At 37.3% G+C, this 26,679-nt stretch overlaps 4 protein-coding genes across 5 annotated transcripts in view; 3 read left to right on the top strand and 1 right to left on the bottom strand.

The window, feature by feature from the left end:
• Positions 1 to 4,956: 4,956 nt before the first annotated feature.
• tspan13a (tetraspanin 13a) lies at positions 4,957 to 8,305 on the bottom strand. The gene is made up of 6 exons (XM_081370321.1): positions 7,804 to 8,305; positions 7,376 to 7,543; positions 7,074 to 7,154; positions 6,864 to 6,977; positions 6,314 to 6,424; positions 4,957 to 6,153 (listed from the first exon to the last, which is right to left on the bottom strand). The coding sequence occupies exons 1-6, from the start codon at positions 7,864 to 7,866 to the stop codon at positions 6,079 to 6,081; spliced, it is 612 nt and encodes a 203-aa protein (XP_081226447.1). The 5' UTR covers positions 7,867 to 8,305; the 3' UTR covers positions 4,957 to 6,078.
• On the top strand, positions 7,909 to 16,934 carry ankmy2a (ankyrin repeat and MYND domain containing 2a). 2 transcript variants are annotated; one of them, XM_081370320.1, is made up of 11 exons: positions 7,909 to 8,063; positions 9,407 to 9,471; positions 9,921 to 10,059; positions 10,520 to 10,618; positions 10,885 to 11,045; positions 11,367 to 11,432; positions 12,912 to 13,060; positions 13,363 to 13,498; positions 13,632 to 13,760; positions 13,845 to 13,974; positions 15,535 to 16,599. In XM_081370320.1, exons 1-11 carry the CDS (start codon positions 8,006 to 8,008, stop codon positions 15,669 to 15,671), a joined length of 1,269 nt encoding a protein of 422 aa, XP_081226446.1. In that variant the 5' UTR covers positions 7,909 to 8,005; the 3' UTR covers positions 15,672 to 16,599. The 2 variants fall into 2 exon arrangements, with proteins under 2 accessions (XP_081226446.1, XP_081226445.1); XM_081370319.1 differs by lacking the exon at positions 7,909 to 8,063 and adding an exon at positions 8,522 to 8,935 and having other exon boundaries at positions 15,535 to 16,934.
• A 2,178-nt stretch (positions 16,935 to 19,112) lies between these two features.
• Positions 19,113 to 22,140, top strand: sostdc1a (sclerostin domain containing 1a). The gene is made up of 2 exons (XM_081371005.1): positions 19,113 to 19,700; positions 21,441 to 22,140. The coding sequence occupies exons 1-2, from the start codon at positions 19,505 to 19,507 to the stop codon at positions 21,833 to 21,835; spliced, it is 591 nt and encodes a 196-aa protein (XP_081227131.1). The 5' UTR covers positions 19,113 to 19,504; the 3' UTR covers positions 21,836 to 22,140.
• Positions 22,141 to 23,906: 1,766 nt separating this feature from the next.
• crppa (CDP-L-ribitol pyrophosphorylase A) overlaps positions 23,907 to 26,679 on the top strand; it is a 31,785-nt gene continuing 29,012 nt past the window's right edge. Inside the window, exons 1-2 of the mRNA XM_081370736.1 lie at positions 23,907 to 24,342; positions 25,076 to 25,349. Coding sequence (XP_081226862.1) covers positions 24,110 to 24,342; positions 25,076 to 25,349 — 507 coding nt within the window. The 5' untranslated portion in view covers positions 23,907 to 24,109. The remainder of the gene's footprint in view (positions 24,343 to 25,075; positions 25,350 to 26,679) is intronic.

Raw genomic sequence — 26,679 nt, 5'->3', positions numbered from 1 at the left:
CGAATTGTTTATGCACGCGAGGTTATGCGCATGACTCAAACACTGGCAGACACAGCAGCAGTTGTAGGCAGGTATATTGATCATGAAATCAGAATTTTCGTGTTTTGAATTATTAATCCATTCATTTATTTATGTCGCTTGTTTAATTTAATTAATATTAAAAAAAAAAAAAAACTCGCTTGGGGGCCCCCTGGTGGCGAGGGGGCCCCAAGCAGCCGCTTAGTTCGCTTATGCCTCGGGCCGGCCCTGCTTGTCATAAATGAAAAACAAGCCATACAATGAATGCGGTTTCTGGTGAAGTGGTATAGAGTAACTCACATTTTCTGGGTCAGACTGCCGTAATTTCTCACAGCTCATCTCCCCTCTCAATGATCTGCTGATGCTGGTGGCCTCTCCCAGTCATTCAGCGCCACTCTCATACCCATCTCACATAAAAACACCTCCATCAGGAGATGCCCAGTGTTTGTGGGGTATTTCCCTGTCTTAGGTTGCCCTCTGGCCAGAGGGTCTTACCCGTCCTTGAGTAATTACTTCGTACACACTGGTAACCATTCTTTCCCATCACGAAATCAGTTTTCTTCAACAGACTAAGTTGTTTTCTGGAGCTTAGGGAAGGCACATTCAAGAGTCACCAGAGCCATCAGGTTGCCTAATAATGTTAACACAGGGAGACAGGTTAATAACAACAGTATTTAATCACCTAAATTCATTAAACATCTTCAGATCAGCAAAATTGCAATACTGAGATTATACTCAGTGAATTTAGTTATCACAACGTCCATTCAGTGTACATCTGCATCTGTAGCCAGAGCCATCAGCCCTGTTTCATGGTGGAGGCTAAGATCAGACAAAGAAGTTACTGGGCCTAAAATAAACTAGTCAAAATGTCACTTCTATCATTTAAGGTCATTATTCTTCTTAAAGACTTCTTTAAAGTCATTCAGTTTTACTTTTAAAACATTTGCCCTCTCAATGTATAAATTCTGAACTGCCTGTAGCATGATTTCTTTTAACATCTCTATGTCTATGGTTTTCAACTGAAACACTGTTCTTTACTAGCACATTATCACTTATGACAGGCTCAGATAACAGCTTTTAGCTGACTTTGAATGAGAGAGACTCTGAGGCATTCAGGACTGGTACACTGTACTCTCATAAACTTCTAAAATCAAACTTTATCTACCATCTTTTAACTTTAGCCCAGCTTAAGGCATCTTTGCCAGAATTTACATGTATTTTCAAACAACCATATTTTACATTTGTCTTTTGCCCACATCAGGGAATTTAGACATTACAAATTTCCTCTCAGATCGTGTCTCTGTCGCACTGGACGTCTCAGCCACAGCACACACCAGATTCAGATAAGCAAACTGTTTCAGCCAATCACAAGCTTATCTTTTGAAAGCAAAACATCAGCTCCTAGTTCTTTCATGGTCAACTATTCCTCCACGTTCAAAACATTAACAAACTGTTTAATCAGATGCCTTTCTACACATTTTACATTTAGCAACTGTTAATCCAGTAATACTGCTTCTACTTATTTGATCACTTTTATGTATTTTGCAACTCATATTTTTAGTCATTATCTGTAATTTTACATCAACCTGTATTCATCAATTCACTTATAAAGAATATTATTATAGATCTTTACTTCAAAAGGATTCCCTTAAGACTTAAATCCTTCAACCTTCTTTTAACCTTCAATCTTCTTACGACTTCCATCTATCAACTTTCCTTTAACTTTCTTTTCTCCCTTATTTACTTGCACGTTCTTTTCACTTTCTTTAGCACTGCGTTCACATTCTTAGTTCTTTCTCAGACGAAAACTTTAATATCACCATTTAAATACTGTTCTACTTTCAAACCCACATTAATACTCGTCACTTTCACATTATCACTTTCTTTTATACTCTCTGAGTAGGCATTTACAGTTACGGGCTAAATGGCCCCGCTGACCACAATTAAAACACTCTCTTTGCCTATAGTTTGATCATTGAGCTTTCAAACGGCTCCAACTTACTGCACACCCTTGAAGCAGTGTGTCCCGATCAGGAATGTAAACAGAGCCACTGATAAGCAGTTCTCTGTATTCTTTTACAGTCCACAAGTGGCGGATTTAATCACAACAGCCAAATCATAATCTTCATCATTATCATTGGCAGCACATTAATTTTCATAAGCTGCACAGAAAATCACTCAACATATTCTAATGGGTTTTCACATGTTTCTGTTTGACTTGAATCACATTTCTTTGAAGTCAAAGCTTCAGAGCTCTGCTGCTTACAGCATTCACTCTCTTCTGTCTTACTGTTTGTTTCAGGATTCTCAGTCCCACTTATCTCTGCTGTTTCACAAAAAAAACAAAATATCATATTACTCATATCTCAATCCCTAAAGTGCACAGACAGCCATTATAGCTGCTTGCTCCTTCAACTCTTGTTATGAAAATGATCTAGACATCATTATTTTACCAGTAAAATATAATTGTTCCCCATTCTGCTTAATAAAACTTTTGTTCATTCCTCATCTTTATGTCACTTAAATTGACTTAACAGGCGTTCATAAATAGTTACATAAATGCTATCAGAAATTTTATTTTCATAACATGCATTTTACTATATTTCTTCTCATCTTTCCCTACATGCTAGTTCCTTCTGCATCCTTTTCCCTTCTTTTCTCTCTGCCTCATCTAATCAGTACAAGAATGTTTGCTTACAATCCACACACACGTCTCTCACACAACAACCTTTTGTTTTTCACTTCCCTCTTCCATCGAGTCTCTCACCGCTGTCAGCCTAGTGACACTTAACATTCCCTCCCTAGGAAAATCATGGTACTTAATCAACTTTCCCATAATTTTTCTTCATTTGCCTGTAAACGGGTGTACAAAACCGGTCACATTTACTGTTAGATGACCCCATTTTGGCTGAATCTCCTCTCTTGGATTTTTCCTTTTGACGCGCGTCTTACTAATCTGTAAAACGTCTTCAACAGATCCGATTTTTTCACCCAAAATCGGCCAGGTTTTAGCAAATATGCTCTGTGATTATCTGTGACTCTTCCGTTCACCTATTTAATCAACTGTGGCTCTTCCGTCCATCTACGAGCTAGTTTTTTGTAGAAACCGGTCTGATTTTGTCAGATCAATTTCTCCCTCAAAACTTTCTCTGCTCGTACCAAAACGACGAATTCAGCCAATATGGTTCACGTTCACTCATCATTTTTGAACCCCAAAAAAGAAAAGAATTTAGCTATCTCTTACTAGAGATGTTTTGTTGCCACGGGTTCGTTTTCACTTTAATTCCAGTGGTTGCTTCCTCCGGACCCCGGCGGAACGGCCCCTCGTCCCTCAAAACTGTTCGGGGTAGGGCTGTGACTCTGAGTCCATGAGGCCAATTCACCGTCCGCTCTCGGGTCCGAAGGGCACATGCAAGGAATCCCACTTCTGACACCAATTGTTGTGGTAAAAATTCTCATTAAACAATCATCACTGCGTAAGAGACACTCTGAAATTCAAATGATCATTAAAAGTATTTTATTCTTGCAAGAAGGCCCAGTTGCCACACAGAAGTCACCAGTACAGTCTGTGAAACAAGTGCGACGACGAGAGGGAGGGCAGAGGAGCCTTTATACTGCTTTCAAGGTCTCCTGCTTACAGGCCCTTATCTAAACAAGGGAAGGTTTCTCTGCTAGTCATCTAATCCTGCTGAGTTTGTTCTTACAAAATCACAAGTTCTAAATTGGACGGCCTCTGACCCCTACCTTTTCAATCTGCCTCCTCCTGATGTCTCACCTGTTTCCCAGTGTTTAAAAACACACACACATTAGTCATATGTTGGCAGACTACGTACAGTCCAGCAAAGATCATTTCAATGTCTTAATAATGAAAATAATGAAAATCAACACTGTAAATCAATGAAAATCAAAATTTTCCATTACAATTTTATGCTCTTCCTCCTCCCCTCTATAGTTTGCTCAGTGTCTGTCTCTTCTGAGATTGAGCTCCTTCCTTTCTGTCCCACTTTCTTGCGTTTTCGCCTGGCTTTTCCCCCTTTCATTTCTTCCCATCTTTCACTTCTCCCACCACCTAGCTCCATTCCTAATTCACTCCCTGATCCGTCACTTCCTTCTGCCATCTCCTGTCCATTCACAGTCCTCTCAGCAGCTCCGTGCCCCGTCATCTGGTATAATTGAAACGATTGGCTATGAGCTACGTACAGGCGCATTTGATAGACATTTGTAGCGCCCAATAAACGGCTCTGGGCATTCGTAAACCATGCCTCAAATACGAGAAAATGCACATGTGGTTCCCAGACCACGTCTCAAAGAGAAAGAGGTCTGACGTTAGCCAGGCTAATAGGACGGGAGAATGACAGGAGATTGTCAACTCACAGCATAATGCAGCAGCAGCATCTTAAGTGTGTTGTCGTAGAAAATCCATGGCAAACAAGTTAAATGTAAAATTTAATTAAGTGGAATTAAATTAATATTTATGTTTGAAATTCATATGCACCCTTGATTTAAAATAAAACATCTGTTTATACACAATCATAACCTATATTTTTCGTATTTTGACTTTTGCTATATACATTTCTAATAAACTGAATAGCATGTCAAGCATTTTGTCTGTCCTTTCCTCCATGTTGTCCCAGCCAACATCACTGCTCCTCCAACCTATTTTTAGTTCACATACTGGTTAAACAGTGTCTAAGGTATTGGTGCTAGTCTAGAATAAATCAGTGTTGTGTGAATGATAATATAATTGATGTAATACACCTGCAAAAAGAGCCACTAAATTAAATGTAAATGAATACAAATGAATCAAGGCTGTTCTACGACAGTAGTTTGACAATCAAAGTAATTAACTCAGTCAAGCCCAGATTTTGGGATCGGTTCCTTGCTCTAATGAAAAATATTTGGCATTCTTTGTTCTTTATAAATATTTATATACATGTATAGATAATTTTTTATTAGTAGCCTATATACGTATACAAATATAAGTATTTTAAAACTCTGCATTCATACATTACAAATGAATTTACTTCACTCGTAGATAGAAAATACAAATTACAAACATTAATAAACAACCTAAAAAATCTTGTCAGATGTCAAGATATCTTTATTTATTCATCAAATGTGTAAATTATAGCTGAAGACAACATTTACACCATACATTTAAAACAAGAAGTTTGTGCAAACATGTTGCTTGTTTGTTTTCCATTTAATAAATTCTATGTATTTTACATGCTTAAAAAATGACCACAAGAACATGCTAAAATGGAATTAAGAAGGTATATTGTAGTGCGTAGTATTAGACAAAATCTCTCTAGATACACAAATAAAATACTAAAATCATAGTCTTTCAGTTAAATAAAATGACAAAGAATTTAATCACATGTTAATCCTCAGGCAGGTGGTTTAATCAATGTGATCCAAATTGCTGTAAATGTGAATGTGTGTGGTATTTCCCCCCTGCAGGCAGCAGAGGACAGCACTAGCACAACTCAGTCAATACATCGGTGCAAAACCGGCTGGACAACTTCTGGAAGTGCCACACCATTGGCTAATATGTGGAAGACAAACAGATGATGTACAAGTTCCTGGTCATATCCTGATCAGAATGATGTGGAAATTGGTTGGGTGTAGTTTGAGTTTTTAATGTGCAAGCTCATTACTGAGCGTCTAGAGAGCAAATGAGCTTAATGACAGAATTGTTTGATGTATAAAGCAGGAAATGTTTGTCCTTTGATTTATAACATGAAATGAAAGATGTACTTTCATGTCTTTAATTTTTCATTCCAGTCCAACTCTTTATCTTTGTAAGAGTTGTTCAATTGGGATCAAAGTTCAAGCCCAGTTAACCTACTTGCATAATCAGTGATAATAAATATTTTAAACATGCAAAATCATAATGGCTGTTTCACAAATAAATATTTTAAAAGTTAACTGAACATTTAATTTGTTATTATATCCCAAAAATAAAGTAATTGGGTTTGTTATGAAGATTCCTAAAAGACAAAAAGTCCATTCTAGAACTAACATTCAAAGTCTTGAATATTTGTGTCCAACCATAGTGCTCTATATGAAAGCACCAGGATTTTGCCGGTGATCTTTCAGGTTCCTGTATCTATATGCTAGCCAGACGCCCAGAATCTGAAACCGTAAAGAAAATAACATAAACTTAACAAAAATAATGTATTCAATTTCTCAACCAGACAAGCACCAAAATGTAAGCAGTTAATAGCTTCATACAATATTTCCATGTTTCATCTTCCGTGTTTTCAGAACCAAAGGATGTCCAATGTTTGCTCACCTCTGTAAAACTGAAAAACAGACTGATTCCTCCAACAAAATGCAGAGCGTCGTCAGCATAGGCCTGGATTATATCTGAACACGGTTTACATGTTTGGTCCTTGAAACAGGTCTGAAGTCACAGAGAAGACAGAAATAAAGCATAAAATAATCTTTACAACTACAATAAAAATGTATATTAGTTAAGCGCACGTAAACATGATCTCATACTCAGGTGATCTTCACATCAGACTATATGTTAAAGAGTCTGTCATCTATCATTGTAGAAGTAAGTTTATTTTGGCTACATTTAGTCATTTAATTATGAGCTTACAACAAAAATGGAAGCTTTATAATACATTAACCTTAACGTACAACAATGCAACAGCACTTAAAACTACATATTTACCAAAGCTTTCTGTATAAACCGCATGACTTCACATTCACAGACTATTTGTTCAAGAAGTTTCTAGAAGCATGCTGCATTAAGTTCAACTCGAACTCGAAATGTATCAGAAGACACTTCATAATACATTAAGTCTTGGATAGAAAAGCAGAATAATAGTTCTTACAGCATCACATGTTTCATTGTAGTTAACTTGAAGGAAGTCACAGCAATCCAATGATCTTTCCAAATCCTTCTGCATCGATTCCGACTTATTCCATCCTATCTCCAGGAGAAGGTTCTGAAGGAGGACAAAAGGTTTATTTGAAACCAAATTACTTGAGGAATGAGGAAACTGGTATCACCATGTCAAAGAATTAATACAGACTATAATTACCTGCTGTTCTTTACTAATAGCTAAGCAGGCACATGATACTGAAAACTGCAAGACGAATACCAGAAAGAGAACAAGCATGTACTAAAGAACAGTTAAGGTTGTTTCTCCATCATTTACGGCACATTTAAAAAGCTGTTGACTAAAAAGGAAATTATTACAAATAGGTAAGCCAGCAAAATTGGTAAATGTGAGTTTAGGGCCCAAAGTACAACACAAACTGAGACTGATGTGTTGAACAGAGGCAAACCTCATTTAGACACACACATGGGAGAATGTCTTGAATCAGTATATTGGAAGGATACAAAGAACAAGAGGACTTGATGATGCTTCACAGCCCCACACAATCCCACAATGGCCACGACGAAGAGAAATAACCCAACTGCGATGACAGCAGCCATCACGCTGAAACTAGAAACTAGTCCAAACCATTTGCCCCATGCTGCAACACCGATCATTAAAAGACTGACCATCTGAAAACAGAAAACAAATCAGAAATTGCTAAGAAAAGGCAGTGCAATACTAAATCATGAATATCAGCATAACAATTCACATAAACATTCATTTTACAATTTACAGACATATTTAATGTACATGTATCATGTATGTACAATGTATCATAGTAAAGGATGAAAGGAATATTACCTGTAAAACGGACTTTTAAATAAAGACCAAAGTTATTGTTAATATGAATAAGAAAAAGTCTTTTAGGACTAACTACTGCTTGACTTACCACATAAATTAGGTTCAAGATACAAAGAGAAGTTTTTGAGCAAACAAAACCACCACAAGCCATGATGAAATATCTAGTGTACACCTGTCCCGCAAATGTGACTCTCTGCTCCTTGAGGCAAGATGACTGTAGCTTAGCTAGAGCTTGTCCAGCGTTTGCTCAGGTAGACACGCTTAACGCCATTGGTCCGTTCTTTATCTTTATGCAAATTAAGAAAAGTCCCACTTACACTGTTATCACAATGCGAAGCAATTATAATGGTAAGTCCGACTCGTTTTAAAGTATAATCATACTGTTTAATATTAAAAGCTAGTTGTTCACTCGAGAACCGGTCGAACCGACTCAGTCCAAACAGTGAACGAATTGTTCGGTCCGATTCACCGCTAAAAGCATTTGCCTGGTGTTGTTGTGTCTAATACCTTTCTTTTATATTGTTAAATATACAATATTGTAGGCTTGCATTTTTCCATATTGTATTATATTTTTATGTTGCTTATCTCATTATGAACAATTCATTCTTTCAATCACTTTAAAGGGTCTCACAGGTGGTGGGATTGAAAAAAAAATATATCTTCAATTAATATAATTGTAATGTATTGCACCCCTAGTTCTAGTAAAATGAATATTTATGCGACACATTTACGCTTATATCTCTCTTATTTTGAAAAATAAATTATATCGATGTACAGAATTAAAGTTCTAGGATCGAAAAACGATTGGGGGGGGGGGGGGTAGTAGACACATTGCTAAACATATACAAATGGCATTTTACTACTCCCATACGTAGTAAAATCTCAAAAAACTTGTATTATAAAGCGTATTATACTACAATTTATATATATGAAACTATCCTAAAAACACACCGAAGACGACACTTATTACGCCCCCTGCTTATTCGTAGCAGTTGGTTCAGTCCGTTTGCAGACAGTAACCCATTAACCCGTCAGTGCCAGTCAGTCTCTCAGTCTGTGGATCAATCACAGTAGTAGAACAAAGCTGTCATATCAGTCACAGTTAACTTATACATCGCTTATTAAGACCAAAAGCGTCGCTTTGATTATAATAATGTCTGCACCAAAGAAAGGAGACCTGACCGACACAGAGAAAGAGCTACTTCTGGTTATTGCTGCAGGTAATGATAGCATGATGCTAACAGGCTAACTGCAGATTAGCACAATTACCAGTTCGTAAAATTATAATATCATTTACAAAACTCTGCAAGCAATGGCTGCATACGGAATGCTTTCTCTCTGTGCTTATAAATTACTCTTTGATGTGTTACATTTTAAAAACTTGTATATGTATTCAGTTATACTGTATAGATTATTCAAAGTACATACAAATAACGTTAACTTACGGATCTGTTCCAGTAAAATCACTTTTATTATTATTTTATTCGAAGTATTCTAGCATCATTATTGTATAATTTAGACTTATGTTTTTCTCAATGGAAATAAATAATGATGATCATTGAGCATTACATTCACAGTGTGGCTCTTATGTATAATTGTTGATGTATTAATAGTGATTTATGTATAAATGTGATGTATAAATAATTATCTAGGTCGGTCACTGTCTGATCACTGTGTTTGACCATTTGTAGGTAATGTGCAAGAAGCCTCCAGACTGCTTGGATCCAAAGATGTCAGGGTAAACTGTCTGGATGAGGTAATGAAGTGTTGTTATACATTATAATAATTATAATAACATTTAAAACATTGTTTTATTCTCCTCTCTGTTAGTGGCAGTTATTTGGCAATACTTTAAACAGTACTTATGACCGTGTAGTAGTGTGACTTTGATTTGGACATCTGTCGAAATCAGATGTTACTGACACTTGTGGGCTTTCAAAGCAGCAGCTGCTTGGAAATGGTTGTTTGGCCCGTCTTTTATTAGCCTATGTGTCCTTCTGTTGGAGCTGAAAACAAACAAACGGAAAAAAAATATTATTATGAACCAATTACATGTTGGATAGCGATTGCACTTACAGGTTAATGTTTTGAGGTTAATGTTTTGAGTGCTTTTTGGAGTTATCAGGGTTTCTCTCTACACACCATAATCAAATATATGTGAACATGTGGTTTATGCTGTTTCAATTGTTTGCATTTCTTCTTCAGTATGGCATGACCCCTCTCATGCACGCTGCATATAAGGGCAAGGCTGACATGTGCAAACTGCTGCTACAGCACGGAGCTGACGTCAACTGCAACGAACATGAACATGGATACACCGCACTCATGTTTGCAGGACTCTCAGGTCTGAAACACAATTACTAAATTCTTTTTGTGCTAGTATTGTCAATTTGCCCATAAAGGTCCTGATATACGTCAAGCGAAATCGAAGTATGAGCTGGTGTGACGTCATTTTGAACAAAATCATGTCAAAACGAAGTTCGTTTGGACTTTGTTATGGGAGTTCGAAACAGCTTGCCAAAGCGAACTTTCCAGAAAAGTTCAAGTGGTGCTCACTCCAGAGTCAAAGTCCTCTCTGGACGTCTAATGGGGTGGAGGGGCTAACAATATGTTCTACAATATATGGAGGGGCTAAATGTTCGCTAACAAGATATCGCTGCAAAGGTATTTCAAACTACTTTTTACCCCTAAACAAAGAACAAAAAAGAACTTCGCTGTTGAGTATATCAGAGCCTTAATGTGTCCTGAAATATATTTTATGCCAGTATGACAATACAGTATGTCATATCCATTGTATTGAACAGGAAAGACAGATATCACCTGGATGATGTTGGATGCTGGAGCCGAGACGGATGCAGTGAACTCAGTCGGCAGAACAGCAGCACAAATGGCTGCTTTTGTAGGTATGCCACAAAACATGGCATTATGGGGAAAACAGTGTGCTTTACTGGTCAAATCTGTATAATTATACCAAAGTTGTAAGATTTTTTTAAAATGTTTTTGAAAGAGGTCTCTCATGCTCAGCAAGGCTGCATTTATTTGATACAGTAATACAGTCATATTGTGAATTTCTGGCCCCAAATGTTTGAATGGTAATTTTCCATATTCTGAGAGAGTGTTCTTTTTTGTTTCCAAATGTGAAGACTAAATGAGATTACATCTTTTTCAGGGCAGCACGACTGTGTGACAGTTATCAATAACTTCTTCTCCCGTGCGAGGTTGGATTACTACACAAAACCACAGGGGCTGGAAAAGGAACCAAAACTCCCTTCTAAACTCGCTGGACCGCTACACAAAATTATCATGAGTACCAACCTCAACCCAGTGAAGGTAGTTTTTTTGTCTGATCAATATGCTTGTATTCTTGAGTCCCAACTTATGGGCCTTTCCCGGTCTTTTCCCTCCTCTCTCCTCTCCTGTTGTTTTTTGTCTATCTCTATACTGTCCTATCAAAATAAAGGCAGAAAAGCCCAAAAATCTAACTTGAAAAGCAAATTTTTAAAGCTAACATTCTAAACTCATTCTAAACCTGACAATTATGATACTGATAAAAAGCAGTCTCATTTTTTAAAATGATCAAACCAGTGACTATAGCCAAAACATAATTCATCCTGTTAAGACTATATGTTGTTGTGTTTTGTAATGCTGCAGATAGTGATGGTGGTGAAAGAAAACCCTCTGTTGATGGATGTGGAAGCACTTGAGAAGTGTCGCAAGGTCAGTTGCATGTTAATGCATTATTCTCAGAGCTGAGTTGAGATTCATTACAATAAACTTGATTGAACTGAAACCTGACCCAACTTCAGCACCATCTTAATAGCTTTTCACACTGCGCTTAAACCCCGGGTTATCATCGTTCTTCTAAACCCAGAGTAAAGGAGCGTTTCACACTTGTAATTTAGAATCAGGGTTAGCACTGCTTTCCCCCCCGTGTTATGAAACCCTGTTCTGGAGCAGGGTTAGTGCCAATCACGTGCCACGTATTCACGTTCTTTGGACAGTCACGGAAACACGGCGCATTGTATATAAGCAGTCGTTTTAACTTTTGAGGGGGAAATAGCAGAAAAGATAATGCTTAATTTTTTACCTTAATAGTCTGAAAAGAAAAAAACTTTACAGTCGACAATGTTTAATATGATTATGCGCAATGCTAGAGCAGGTCGCGTGCTGCTTTCGTCCAATCAATGACACTGACACAGCAAATATGCAAATAAGAACGTTAACCCAGGGTTTAGGAATGTACAGTGTGAAACGTCAGTGTAATACCCATGATTAATTGTTAAAGGGTTAGTTCACCCAAAAATGAAAATTCTGTCAGTAATTACTCACCCTCATGTTGTTCCAACCGCGTAAGACCTTCGTTCATCTTCGGAACACAAATTAAGATATTTTTGATGAAATCTGAGCCATATCTGAATCCTCCATAGGCTGCTATGTGACCGAAACTTGCTGGCCCAGAAAAGTTATTAAATAGATCGTTAATATAGTCCAAGTGACTACAGTGACTCAATCTTAAGTATATCAAGCGACGAGAATACTTTTTGTGCGCAAAAACAAACAAAAATAACGACTTTATTCCACTTTTCATTTCCTTCTCTCTGGGCCTCGTAGTGTTTTTGCGCTGCGCGTCTGTGTTGCACGTCATCACGCATCACACACATGACTGGCGTCGGCCAATAGTGAGCCTACGTGGTGACGTGTAACACGGACGCGCTGCGCAAAAACACTACGCAAACCAACTAGAGGTCCAGAGAGAAGGAAATGAATAGTGGAATAAAGTCGTTATTTTTGTTTGTTTTTGCGCACAAAAAGTATTCTCGTCGCTTGATAAACTTAAGATTGAGCCACTGGAGTCACTTGGACTATATTAACGATCTCTTTAATAACTTTTCTGGGCCAGCAAGTTTCGGACACAATAGCAGCCTATGGAGGATTCAGATATGGCTCAGATTTCATCAAAAATATCTTAATTTGTGTTCCGAAGATGAACGAAGGTCTTACGCGGTTGGAACAACATGAGGGTGAGTAATTACTGACAGAATTTTCATTTTTGGGTGAACTAACCCTTTAACAACGGGTAAAGTATAAGCAGTGTGAAACATGAAGCAAGATAACCCAGGATTCTGTTAAACCCGGGGTTTTAATTGACCCAGGGTTAACTATTTCAAGTGTGTGAAGCCCTCTTGTGTCTTCCAGGTTCTGGAGCTGATCTGTGAGAAGTGCATCAAACAGCAGGATATGAATGAAGTGTTGGCCATGAAGATGCACTACCTCAGCTGTGTGCTGCAGAAATGTGGCTCTTTCCTGAAGGATCGCCAGGACAAGCTTGATGGCCTCATCAAGAGGTAGAATATTAGATATACATCACTGTTCAAAGGTTTCTTTTAAGTAAGTAAGAAATTATTACTTTTAGTCAACAAGAATGCGTTAAATTAAACCTGTGGCAGTAAAATAATTTCAAATGTTCTTTTAAAATTTCTGTGACACTGAAGACTGGAGTAATGATGCTGAATTGTCAGCTTTGCATCACACAAATTTGACTTCTTAAAAAAAAAAAAAAAAAACATGAAAAAAATTTACCGACCACAAACTTGTAATTTAAAGGCCCTTTTCTGATCTGTAAAGTAACTCAGAAATCTCTTCTCAGTCTTGTGAAAGGGCGAGACAGTGACGGCTTCCCGGTATTCCAGGAGAAGTTCCTCCGGGAGTGCATTAGGAAATTTCCATACTGTGATGCCACATTACTGCAGCAGCTGGTCCGGAGTATCGCTCCAGTGGAAATTGTGAGTTACAGTGACCTCTATTTGCTCATGTCGAAGATAATGGGATTGAAATAAAATGATGGAAACGTAGCCTCAGCTAGAAAGACTGAACCATATTCCACGTATGGGAGCCTCACCAGCCCTTTTCCGACAGGGAAGTGACCCCACCGCTCTGTCAGTGCTCACCCAGGCCATCACGGGGCAGGTGGGCTTCATGGACGCAGACTTCTGCACATCCTGTGGTGAGAAAGGGGCAGAGAAAAGATGCTCCATCTGCAAAATGGTAAATATCCGGTTTGATCTTATTATTTTTGCACTTTTTTGGGGGTTTCCTGAGGTGTTTGCTTAAATCTGTGCATATGTTCAGGTGATCTACTGTGGCCAGGCCTGTCAGAAGCTGCACTGGTTCAGCCATAAGAAGGTCTGTAAGATGTTACAGGAGCAGAGAGAGAAACATGAAGCTGATTCAGCATCACGACTACAGAAACAGGCCAAAGGTATCCAAATCAAATTTATATTGCTTTACTGTGACACTTACGACAAGTACTTATTATGTTTTTTGGGCGTCGTACCATGGTAATACCATATACTTTAGGCATGCACCAATAATGACCTGCTCTGTCGTTATTTAATCTGCAGCATTTCAGCAAGAAGAAATGATATTTCGAACAAATTGTGAGCTTGCGGTCTGAATTTAATGTAATGAGATAAAAAGACATACGAGTCATTCTTTTTAGGAATCAAGTTACACTTTTAACACTCTAAAGGCCCGTTCACACCAAGCACGATAACTATAAAGATAACGATAAAGATAACTATATATGCGTCCACACCAACGACCGATAACGGTCTTTTTATTCTAAGCACGCGCGCCCGGATGATCCAGATCCATTTTAAATGCGCGAGACCTTTAAATTAGAATGGATTCTGATTGGCTGTCAGTGTTTTATCGTTCGACAGCTGGAAAAAAAACGTTCTGAAAGTGATCCCAATGATATCATTCCTTATCTTTATCGTTATAGTTGTGGTGTGAACTCTGTTATTCTTTAATATGGAGAACGATTTTTAGAATTATATCTTTATCGTTTTCTTTATAGTTATCGTCCTTGGTGTGAACCAAGCCATTGTTTTGATTCACTAAAAGAACTAAATCATAAGAGTCATTAGTTTCAAGAATCAAGCTACACTGTTCATGCTGTAAGGTTTTGATTCACTAAAAAGAACCAAATCATAAGAGTCATTCGTTTCAGGAATCAAGCTACACTTTTAACACTCCAAGTCAAGGTTTTGATTCACTAAAAAGAACCAAATCACACAAGTCATTCGTTTCACAAATTAAGCTACTCTGTTCACACTGTATGTGTTTGATTCACTAAAAAGAATCAAATTAAAAGAGTTATTTGTTTCGGAAAGCAAGCTACACTGTTCACGCTGTATGTTTTTCATTCATTAAAAAGAACTGAATCATAAAAGTCTTTGGCTGTGTCCGAAATCGCCCCCTATACCCTTAAACAGGACACTATTAGAGGGGACAGTCATTTGTAGTGGTGTCAGAATCCATAGTGGATGTTATCGAGTGAACTCATTTAATCACACAATGCACCACAATAACGAGTGCACAATCGATATACACTCAGCGGCTAGAGAATGCCCATAACGCACTGTCAGAGTTACACGCTGAATGAATTCCCGCGTCTGACCAGAAGATGGCGCCCACAACTAAAGCAATTATGATCCATCCATCCATTTTCCAAACAGCCACAGCTTAATATCACGCAGGTATAAATTCCTCTTTAATTGATAATTAAATTGTTTGATTAAGGTTTGTACATAGTTTCCATGACAGAGTTTTTACATTTTCACTATTTTAAACCATATCAGATCAAACAGCGCTAACATGGAAATCAGGAGAAACATAGTGCCATGAACGAACAAGTTATAGAAGGCTTTCCAGTTTCTTTTTTGTTGTTGTTGAAATGAGATAATGTCATTAAAATAGCTTAGAGTGATGTGAGGTCATCTGTGTGAATCAAGCTCGTTTCTTTTCTCACGCGTAGCTGAGGATGATCAGGCATTGGAGGAGACGACCGGCACTTTGGAGGAGCTCTCCATCAGTCAGAGTGAGACCACCAGCTCTTCAAATAACCAAACCGAGAACATTAACTCTGAGACAGTCTCTGTTACTGCAGACTGAATCACAACAACTCTCCGTTTCAACCCAGCAACCATCATTATCATCAGTGAAGACCCATCTAAGACAGAAGAGAGCACGTCCGTAACATCAGCCAGACGTTTCTTCATGGTTCTTGTACAGGATGCTCTTCTGAAGCACATAATGTAGGGCAAAAACCACCAAAAGCTTTGCCACACAAATGCACAGGATGAAAGGTCTACTAGTGACTTTTTTTTTTTTTTTTTTTAAATAGCCTTTTTACATTTATGTTGGAAAAATATATGTATGTGAAAATCATGCGTGTGTAATTTAGGATTTGCTTTAGGAAAGATTGTAATATATTGTTGCCTATGCCTTAAATTTCTTAGAAAGTTGTTATGGAAAAGGATAAAATGAATGGTTGGCAACAGCTTGTGTGAGCTTTCATAAAACTGTAGAAGCCATTTAAATGGAGAAGTTATTTTTGGAGACATCTGATATTGAAATACCATGTTTCACAAAGCAAATAGATCTATTTTCCATCTTTAAGTGATAAACTATTAGCTCACATGTTTTCTGATGAACATATGTCAAATATCAGATGTCACCTTCTACATCTGGTTAAGAAACATAACTTAAACGCGCACATTAGTCTTGACAATGTTTATTGAGATTGAAATGACACCGTAAGAGCTGTTTTTCATTGATTTAAAACACTTGGGCTTGTCAAATGTTTTATCATGCGAACAAGATCATCTGAGTTTGACAGTTAGTTTGCTCGAGTCATAGATGTTTCCGCTGAGACGTGTTTGTACCGGTTCATAATGGAGAGCTGCATGATGGACTTGGCCACTGAGGGATTTTCTAGACCAGAACGGCTGCTAAAGAAAACATATAAAGTCAACTCCTGTGATACATTTGCTGTAGTTGAAAACATTAAAAATATGAAATACTCCATCACTGCAACACTAACGCTGTACATCTCTTCCTTGATCCATGCTGACCTGCAACTAAAACAAACAATCCTTTAGATGCATTTTATGAATCTTAAAATACTAGAAGAAATTGTCAGAAATGAAAAAAAAACTCTTGTCTCAACCAGTGCCCAAATGCATAATGGTGTAATTTGCTTAAAACAGCCATCTATCCATTTTACATCATTTTCAGATATGTTTTGGTGATGTTATAATTTTAGAAGTTTATGTTTATGGATGCCAACTTTTTCAATCTAAAAACTGCACAGATGGCTAATGACGTATCGGCGATATTCAGGATCTTCAGGTTCAGATATAAAGCTGAAACATTAACAAAAGATGCATTATTGTCTAAAATGACACTTCAGCTGATATATTTGTGTTTGGTTGCCATGAAAATAAGGGGTTTTACAATGACGCCAAGAAACATTTGGGGTTTGGCAAAGAAGCTTTCATAAAAGAACCATGGTTTTAATAATAGTAATAATTTAATAATACACATTTTAATAATCAATATATATATTCCTCTATAGAACAATGTGTGCAGAAACTTCATGGATGATGCCAATAAAGAACCTTTATTTTCAAGAGTCTATGAATGGGATAAGAACTGATCTCAGAGCAGCGTTTGCATTTTTAAAACCTTGATTAGCTTTTACTTTAACCTTTAAATATCAAGCAATGTTTATACTGTAGTCTTTATAAGGAAATACGATGGTAGATGCACTTAAGAGAGAGATGGTGGTCTCAGGTTCTCACAGAGAGTGAGGAGGTCCTCCATGTTCTTCACCGTCTCCTCTGGACACTTCACACGCAGACAGGCCATGTCTCAGTGCCTATATGAGTGCATGTGTGTGTGTGCATGGCAGACAGGAACAAGGGGAGTTACAATAACACATGCTAACTAACATCTCTAACCTGAAATGGAGAGAATGTTGTTGTTTTGCAGGTAAAGTTCTGTCAAACTGCAGTTAAATGGAGCTCTTTGGATCTGCCCCTTTGCTCTTGAACATAATTGAAAGCTTTAAAAACTAGTAATCACACTAAAGAGTCAGGCAATCTAACCTTGTTATCGTTGAGCCACACACATCTCAGCATGGGGAAACTTGATTAACCAGGAACATAACTCAACCCTGTAGTGGATGGGAAATGAAAGGGAAATATAATATACATAAAATGTAAACATGTTCGATGTTTTTCTGTCTACATCTCATGCTATTTATAGGCTATTTGATAGGTGGGTCAAATCGGTGTCACGCTTAATCACACATTATGGTAAATGATCTTGATTTTCCTGTGATTTTCCCAGAAATCAATTGATGACCAATCACAGCTCAGCAATTCCGAGCGCGCACGCGCACACTGACAGCGTCATGGGAACTTTAAAGCACAATTTAGTTGTCTAGGCCGGGTGACATTTTCAAACCTTTGGTTGCTTTTCTTGTCTTTGCTTGTCCATGAGGTGGCAGGCCTTTCCTTTAAAATGTTGTTAAGCCTCCACCACGCGAGGCACAAGTTGATGGCAGGTCTATTTGCGTTTGCATGTTTTCATCATAGACATTATGTCTATGGTTTTTATTACCCATCATTAATTCCTTTGGTATGTTATAGGCTATTAGAATAATAGGTTATGCAAATTTAGGTAGAGGCATGTCTTTTCTTAAATCTTAATTATTTAAATAGACGGCCAAAAAGTGGAGATAATTTTATTATTATAAAATAGAAATGTCAATCTATTGTTATTTTATTAAAGACCAGTGATCAAACTACAATTTTAAATGTTTATCATGAAATAAATGGAAGGCATTTCCTGTCAATTTTAAATAAAACAATTAAATAATAAAAATGAAAACTAAAACCAGATTAACCATTTCATTATAGAGAACTGTACGCAAAATATGTATCAAAATTGAAAATGAAATAAAAAAAAAACATTTTTTTTACAGTGACTAACGCATCATCCTTGTCAAGTTGAAAAATAAAATGCATTTGCTGATTGGACATTTCATTTTCACTACAATCTCGAGGCAAGACTGCATAAGAATGAAAAGGCAAACGTGCAAGACACTGCAAACAGTTTTTACAAATATTTTTATGAATGCTCACGAAATAATAGTGACAGAATTCAAATTCAAATGTAAAGTGTAAAATGTAACTTTTTGTCAAATGTAAAATGCAGCAAAAAAAAAAAAAAAAAATTATTTCCTATTTTATTGCACAGTTTTCATTTTCAAAGTCAACCTGTATGCAAAATATTAATGAGTGGCTTTCCATAGAAATAGTGTCTACCTAACAGTAACATAATTCGCATTAGCCTTCAGCAGTTCAATAAGCAATAGCTAGTTTATCAATCAATCAGTCAAACAATTAATCAGTCAATCAAACCTATCATCTTTGCCACAGGGAAAGTCGTTTTCACCTCATTTTCAATAAACAGATCGAATCAACTAGCCAAACAGATTATTGTTGATTAATTGCTGTTTAAATGAGGAAATAGTGTTTTCTCAGTCCCTTTTCCTAGGCTAATTTCACAGTGTGGGCAGATTGCTTGCAACACTCTTTAAAAAAATCATGCACAGAGTTTGCTTACATAAAGTGTTGAGTGTTTAACAGCACAAACATCTCTAAGTGAATTAGGGGCTCTCGGGGAGTCCAGTAACCATTCATTTGACTCCAGATGTTGGAGCACCTCACAGGGTCGAGTGTTTGACTGGGTGTGGTTTAGAGGAGAGACGCTTGTTTTATCATTCCGCTCACCTGAGCCTTTGCCAAATCTGGAGGCGGGAGCGTGTATATATAGCCTACACTGACTGTATATATAACCCAAGACATGATAGTGAGTGAGAATCACTCAGACTCCAGGAGCATCTCTCCACTGGCTGCGGGTTATTTCACATCACCATGTATATAAACGCACCCGAATCGTGCAATTTCATGTTTTTATTTTGCTTCTTCATAAGGAGTGGTCTGACTTTGAAGAATGATGCTACGGAGATTTTCTACTCTCATGTGGTCAGTCCCGTTGAGGATACTCAGAGCAACGCGTCTCTGAATCGCGCGCGCACCGGTGGAAGAGGCTTCACAGCGCACGAGAGAGGTGAGCGCACGCGCCTCGCTACACATCACACTTGGTTTTATTAGTGGTTATTCATTTAATCGCAGCTTTTCTTTTTAAGAAATGGTGTCTATAGGGATTGTTCTGATGTTCCATTCAGAATTAACTTTTTACAATGAACCAGTTTTAGTGACATTTCTCTATGGAAAGTGACAATTATGGTTGATTTAGAGAAATGCCTTTTAAATCTTCATTTGGTTGCAGCAATAGATACACTGAAAGAAACTGTAACCTAAAAACATGTCATTTTTATTCAAAACAAAATTATTGTTTTACGTCATTAACCTAGCCTACATTAATTTTAGACCACCACCAAAACTATTTTTATGGGTTAAATTAGGTAGAAATAGCTCTTCAAGATATCATTTCAGGTTACTATGGAATTTTTGCCCCATTATTAATTTAAAGTCAGCTAAACTCAATTTAAATGAATTTTAAATAAATGTTTCAAACCTAAAATAAATAAATAAATAAAAAGACTATATCATATACAAATATTTAGGCTAATATAAATCCAATGTTTTGCACAGACTGATCTTCTTTTCTGATATTCCCTGAATTTTTACATTACTTTTTCTTTGATCATGTGAACTAAATATTCTCATATTTATCTGCTCATGCATAGTCCTAAAAAATAGAAAGTAAACAGACTTCTTCAGAAGTTTATGATACCTTGCCCATCTTCCACCGTTGTCGCCCAGGAAAAAAAAATATTTTAGTTAACGCATGCTGACCCAGTGGGGCATGTTGTCACACAATATAGGGTAAGTTGTCACAGTGAAACACACCATTAAACAGCCTATTACAGACAACATGTAAACAATAACGCTATCTATTAATTATATACAATCAATAGTTTCTCTACATTTTAAGGGGGAAAGCTATCCATGCCTTTTAGGGTTATATATGGATTATTACATAGTGTCTTGGCTCACAACCACACCGGGCAGCAGAGATACAACAATGTGTGCTGAGCGAATCCTGTCAGAGTGGAGGTGCAGCTCATATTTTCAGTTAGTCTCCAGGGGGAACCCTGTTTATTTTGAACGACCGTAACTTGAAGTGGGCAGGATGAAAATGTCCCTCCGATCCCCATTCATCACGTCCTGTCACGGAGAGGGGGGGGGGGGTACATTGTAACTGTGGTGTGTTGCTGCTGTGTGAATGGATTCTGGCTTGGGTTACACTGACAAGAGGCACTGCTCTGAGGCGGAACAATGCTGACAGTATAGCCAGCAGCACCGGCGAAATCTGACAATAAGAGGCTCAGGGTCGTCATTCATCTGTACATTAAGCCATTTCCGCTCAGTTCAGAAATGGGTTGAAATAAAGCAAACAAAGCATATCATCCATACATCCATACTGTTGTTTATGTCTGCTCACAAACCATGAAGGAACACTTTAGAACAACACCAATCCTACATCCTGAAGTCTTTCTAAATTGATCTTTAAAGATTTAGAGAGTATCTTTAATCAAATTGCCTATTGCAATGACATTTCTTCTTTTCTCGGATGACGTGTTTACTGGCGTGAGGGCGGGACAACCTGTCACTCACATGAGATCGACCAATAGCAAACCACAACCATCCAATCAGTTCCCGGTGGACAAAATGAAGTCCCGCCCTACATTTTTTCTTGTTTGAGAAGCTGTTTCACTTGGAAATGTCATAATAGGGAAGAAAAGACTTGCGTTTCATGCGTTCTTTTTTTACTTTGTTACAGAACGAGTCCCAGTCGGCTGCAGAGAGCTGCGATCCACCAAGTACATCTCAGACGGCCAGTGCACCAGCATTAACCCTGTTAAAGAACTGGTGTGCACGGGACAGTGTCTTCCTGCTCAGATGCTGCCCAACTGGATCGGTGGATACAATAGGAAGTTCTGGAACCGCCGAAACAGTCAGGACTGGCGCTGCGTGAACGACAAGACCCGGACCCAACGGATTCAGCTGCAGTGCCAGGATGGCAGCAGCAGGACCTACAAGATCACAGTGGTGACCTCCTGCAAATGCAAAAGATACACGCGGCAGCACAACGAATCGGGAGTCAAGTCTGAGGGATACGCTCATACCCAGTTAAAAAAGCAAAAAAAAAAGGGGGGCACTGGGACGGAAAGCTAAACGAGTCTCTGCTCAGACTGAGCTACTAGATTTTCCCATTTAAATGAACTCAGTATGAACGAGAGAGCTTGTGACGTCAGCTCACAAGAGCACTGAACTTTCTTCGTGCTGCCTTTGTGAGCAAGTGCAGGGCTCTGAGTTCACTGTGAAACTGTGCAGTCTTTGGAAGCAGGAGAAAAAAAGACCAAATCTCATCACCAACTTAATCACAATCAACATGCAGCCCATGTGACCCTGTGTCGAAAGAGATGGACAATGACAAATGCATATTGCATTACAAAAATTAAAAACATGCCTGTGATTCTAATAGTTTTTGTCATCACTGATTGACGTGTGGTAATCACTTGCTGTAGTATATACTTTAAGGCCTGGTTTCACAGACAGGGTTTAGATTAAGCCCAGATTAGGCCTTAGTTCAATTAGGACATTTAAGTACCTTTTATAAACATGCCTTAGAAAAAAAGCATTACTGGTGTGCATATTGAGACAAAACAATGGCACCGGCATATTATAAGATATGTCAGTGCAAGTTGCTTTTAGTTAAAACAGTTGCATTTTAGTCTGGGACTGGATTTAAGCCTTGTCTGTGAAACCGGGGGTATGTCTTTGTGTTCAGCAACAATAAGAGCAATTCTCAAACTCGAGAAATGCATAGCTACATGTAAATTAAATGTCTGTACATATAAATATGCATTTGTTTGTGTAATTAATTGTTTTGCAGGAAAAATACAATATTGTGGCGTACAGTATAAGCTGATGTAATATATTTTGCCTCGACTTTGAAACATTTTTAGTTTGTGCAAGCATTATTCAGACAAGATATTGCACTAGTGACAATGCTCATATTGGCTATTATGGTGTAAAAGCATTAAACTGAAAACATCTGAAAATGTCTCAGTATAATAATTTTGATCTCTGGATGCGGTGACACATTATCAACTTCTATTATGCCTATTAACTGAACTATAATAGTCCATTAATTCAAAACATGTTTGATTTATGGACCAATGTACCACCAACATGCTTACTGAGGAAACTGAGGAACAGGTGACAAAATACATTCTAAAAATAGTGAAAATGATAAATAATAGTAATTAAGAATAATATTTCATGTGCCTCTTTCATGTGCAAATAAAGACAAGGCAGGGTGAACAGACAAGATTTAACAATTTACATAATCACTAGCTGCCAATCATTAGCAGCCAATCATCAGACTCTATGACAACTTTCAATTAACTTTCAAAACAAGTTAGTAGGCCTATCTATTTTTTTATTATGAGTGAATCATTAACTCATTTTAGTTAATAGTATTTTGTTACTAGTTATTATTTTTAGTTTAGTTCTTTTTCAATAGTGACCAGAGTAGGCTATAAATTCATTATGTACTACCAGTGTTGGGGTAACGCATTACAAGTAACTTGAGTTACGTAAACAGATTACTTTTTAATGTAACGAGTAACATATTACTTTTAAATTTACAACTAAATATCTGACTTACTTTTTCTAATAAGTCACTTTGTTTTACCATTTATTGACCTTTTCATATATTGAAATTTGCATTTCCTTCAGCCAGTCTTTTTCATTTCACATTTAGTGTGAAAGGGCCTTTACATTTGCCAAAAATATAACTTTTTAAAATTAAAATACTAAACAAGCAAGCCCAGCCCAGGTGAGAAAAAGTAACGCAAAAGTAACGCAACGAAGTAGGCTACTTTCCATAAAAGTAACTAAGTAACATAATTAGTTGTAACAATATTGTAACACACTACTTAAAAAAAAACTTCCCCCAACACTGCTTACTACTATTTATAATTTATTTATCTGTAACTATTCAAATTTAGTTTTTCAAGTATTGATCGAATAGATACTAGTAAAAAAAAATATTAGTAACACGTTATTAAGTGTTTTAATGCGAACTATATAAAGTCATTCTGACTAGTCATAACATAAAATAGCCTAAAAAGTGACAAAAGGAATGTTATTGTCAATTAAAAATGTTTGACCAACTGTGCATATTTGATTCGGAATATGATTTTAACAAAGATTGAATGATGCTACAATGAAATCAGTTCACAGCAGTCTCATGATGAGTGGATGAAAGGCTCAGTCTGATGTTGAGGAGTGAGGACCCGCGGGAAAGCGGCAACGTTACTGCCGCGAAACACAGCTCAAACCCCGCTAACCACCCGCCCATAGAATGCAGAATACCGGTTAACAGGTTCTTTCCATGAACACGGTTGCTGCAAGAGAGGAACTTATTAAAACGCTGGAGAAATGCAGCAAGAGCGCTGTTCTTCCTCCGACAGGCCTCTGGATCCCCGCTGTATGCTCACACGCGACGCCGAGGGGAGCGAGGACCGGCTCGGCCGTGCGGCGGTGGATTTCCCGGTAGCTGTAGTTCTGCCCGCCGGAGGCTCCGGAGAGAGGATGGGACTGCCCACACCGAAACAATTCTGCACCATTCTTAACAGACCTCTGATAAGCTACACGATTCAAGCCTTTGAGAGGTGAGACTGGTCATTCCGTGTCCGTGAGCACACGAAACTGATTTTATTAACTTAAATACTTGACATGTTGTTTGTTTTTAGCAGTTGAAAACAGCATAACAATAAATCATTATGCCTGTCACAATTACGTCCATTAGTTTGACAATAGTACTTTTTTTCCTCCCAAGTAAACAGGCAGCAGTCCAAGGACACCTAACGTTACTGCATGTAGATCGTGGCCAGCACAGCCTTTTCAATCCTTATTAAACATCTGCAGATGCTGCAGAACTTGGGAAAGGCTAAACGCACTTGACATTGACTTGGCATATTTAATAAATTGCACTGTGTTGTAAAAGTTAGCTGTGAGTTTCATATTTAAAAAGCTGTCACTTCAATTTTCAAGGACAAAAGCAACAACTTAGAGCTGCTGTAATTCATTTTTTTGGGTGGGAATATTACATTTAAACGTCCAGACTATATGACAGATATCACCTTAAAAAGCAGCTTAAGATATTAAATTACAGTTGTCTCTGTCCCGTTTTTCCATACCCCATAGTATGCAAAAAAACAGCACAGCAAAAGATTAGCATGTTAGAATGTAGCACTCATAAAAAAATACTAAAATAACACTGCTTACTGCAGCATAACATACAATTTGTTCCCTGTCTTACTCCATTGTCACAGCGATTATGTTGTTTTGTCTTTTTTTAAACCAAGACAAATTAAATCTGTTCTATCTGTATTTTCTTGACAGATTATCATGGATTGGAAATGTTGTCGTTGTGGTTGCTAAGGAGAATCATGACTTGATGCTGAATATTGTCCAGAAATTTAATCACACAAAGGTAAAAGTAGTCCACGGGGGAACCACCAGACACAGGTCTATCTTCAACGGACTCCAGGCCTTCAGTAACACTACTGACTCATTGACCCCTAAACCAAAAGTGGTCGTCATCCATGATGCCGTACGTCCCTTTGTGGAAGAAGATCTTCTGCTGAAAATCACCCTAGCAGCTAAAGAGCAAGGGGTTTGTTCTCTCTTCTTTATCCATATTGTGTTACAAAACAGGGCATTTTTATTTTGTTAACATGATGAACAGTGTGGTTGGAGCTTTTTTCAAATATATATTATCAATGCTTTCCAATCTAGTTTAGTAGTTTTGGATTAACAGTGGTTTGAAAACAAAAAAATAAAATAAAAGATGTTAATCTTTGCCCAAAATATAACTATGCTACAGTATAAACAACCCCAACATGAAGTAAATTATACAAAAGTTAATTCACTCCCTGAAATGTTTGCGGTGATGAATGTCTTCACTATCTGAACACTCCCCTCATAATCTGCTGTACCACGGTCCAAATGCCTGTCAAATTTACGGACTGAGTGAAAGTCAGTTCACCTTAAGCTGTTGAAGGAGAATTCCTGATGCAGGCTTCAGAGATACATGTGTCTGACTGAGAAGCTGTTATATAATAAATATGAAAAAACTCCTTATGTCACAGAAAAAGAATCCCCTACCTACAGAATATTCCACCCTTCCAAGGTAAACATATTAAAACTGGGAACAGAATAACTCGACAGAAGACGGAAATTCTCCTTCCTTTGTGGTTTGACTGCATTGCATAAAGCCCAATGAAATCTGTGTTATTTTTTTCCCAAATTCCCCTTTTTTTTTCATTTTTTTTTTTTTGCACTCAGATTTTATGGTTAAATTAAATATTAGTAATCAAAAAGCATGTATAATTGAGTGAATCAATGAAATGTATACAATTTAATAATTAAGTCGTTTTTTTTGGTGTTAATTTAAGTTTAACAAAATACTACATTTTTTTTTCATCATAAATTGTGGCAAGCAAATGGAGGCATAAAACATTACCAATTTATTCAGTCTTTTTTAATGTAATCAAACATTAAACCATTCCTTTTATTTCTGCTGCACAACAGAGGTTTACTGTTAAAATGTAAACAAATAAGAAAAATAGTTTGATTATTCCTTTAAGTTTAAATTTTATTATTATTATCATTATTAATATATTACTTTGAGAGGTGCATTCTTTTCAATAGAAATATATTTTTGTCACTATTTCTTCAAATCAAAAGTTGTGAAGATTTTTGAGTTTATGTGTACAATATATGATGTGATGTGTTAAGTAGCTTTTATAAACGTGAGTTTATGGTGTGTATCTTGAGACAAATAAATGGCAGTGACATATTTTAAGATATGTCAGTGCAAGTTGCTTTCAGTTAAAACAGCTCAAACATGCATTTTAATCTGGGACTAGGCTTAACCCTGTCTGTGAAACCAGGGAATTGTGATTTTATTAAGTGTACAGCCCTACAAAAATTGCCAAATTCTG

The sequence above is a fragment of the Scardinius erythrophthalmus genome (assembly GCF_964197995.2).
Source record: "Scardinius erythrophthalmus genome assembly, chromosome: 7".
Taxonomy (NCBI): domain Eukaryota; kingdom Metazoa; phylum Chordata; class Actinopteri; order Cypriniformes; family Leuciscidae; genus Scardinius; species Scardinius erythrophthalmus.
This window is presented reverse-complemented; position numbering and strand designations above follow the sequence as displayed.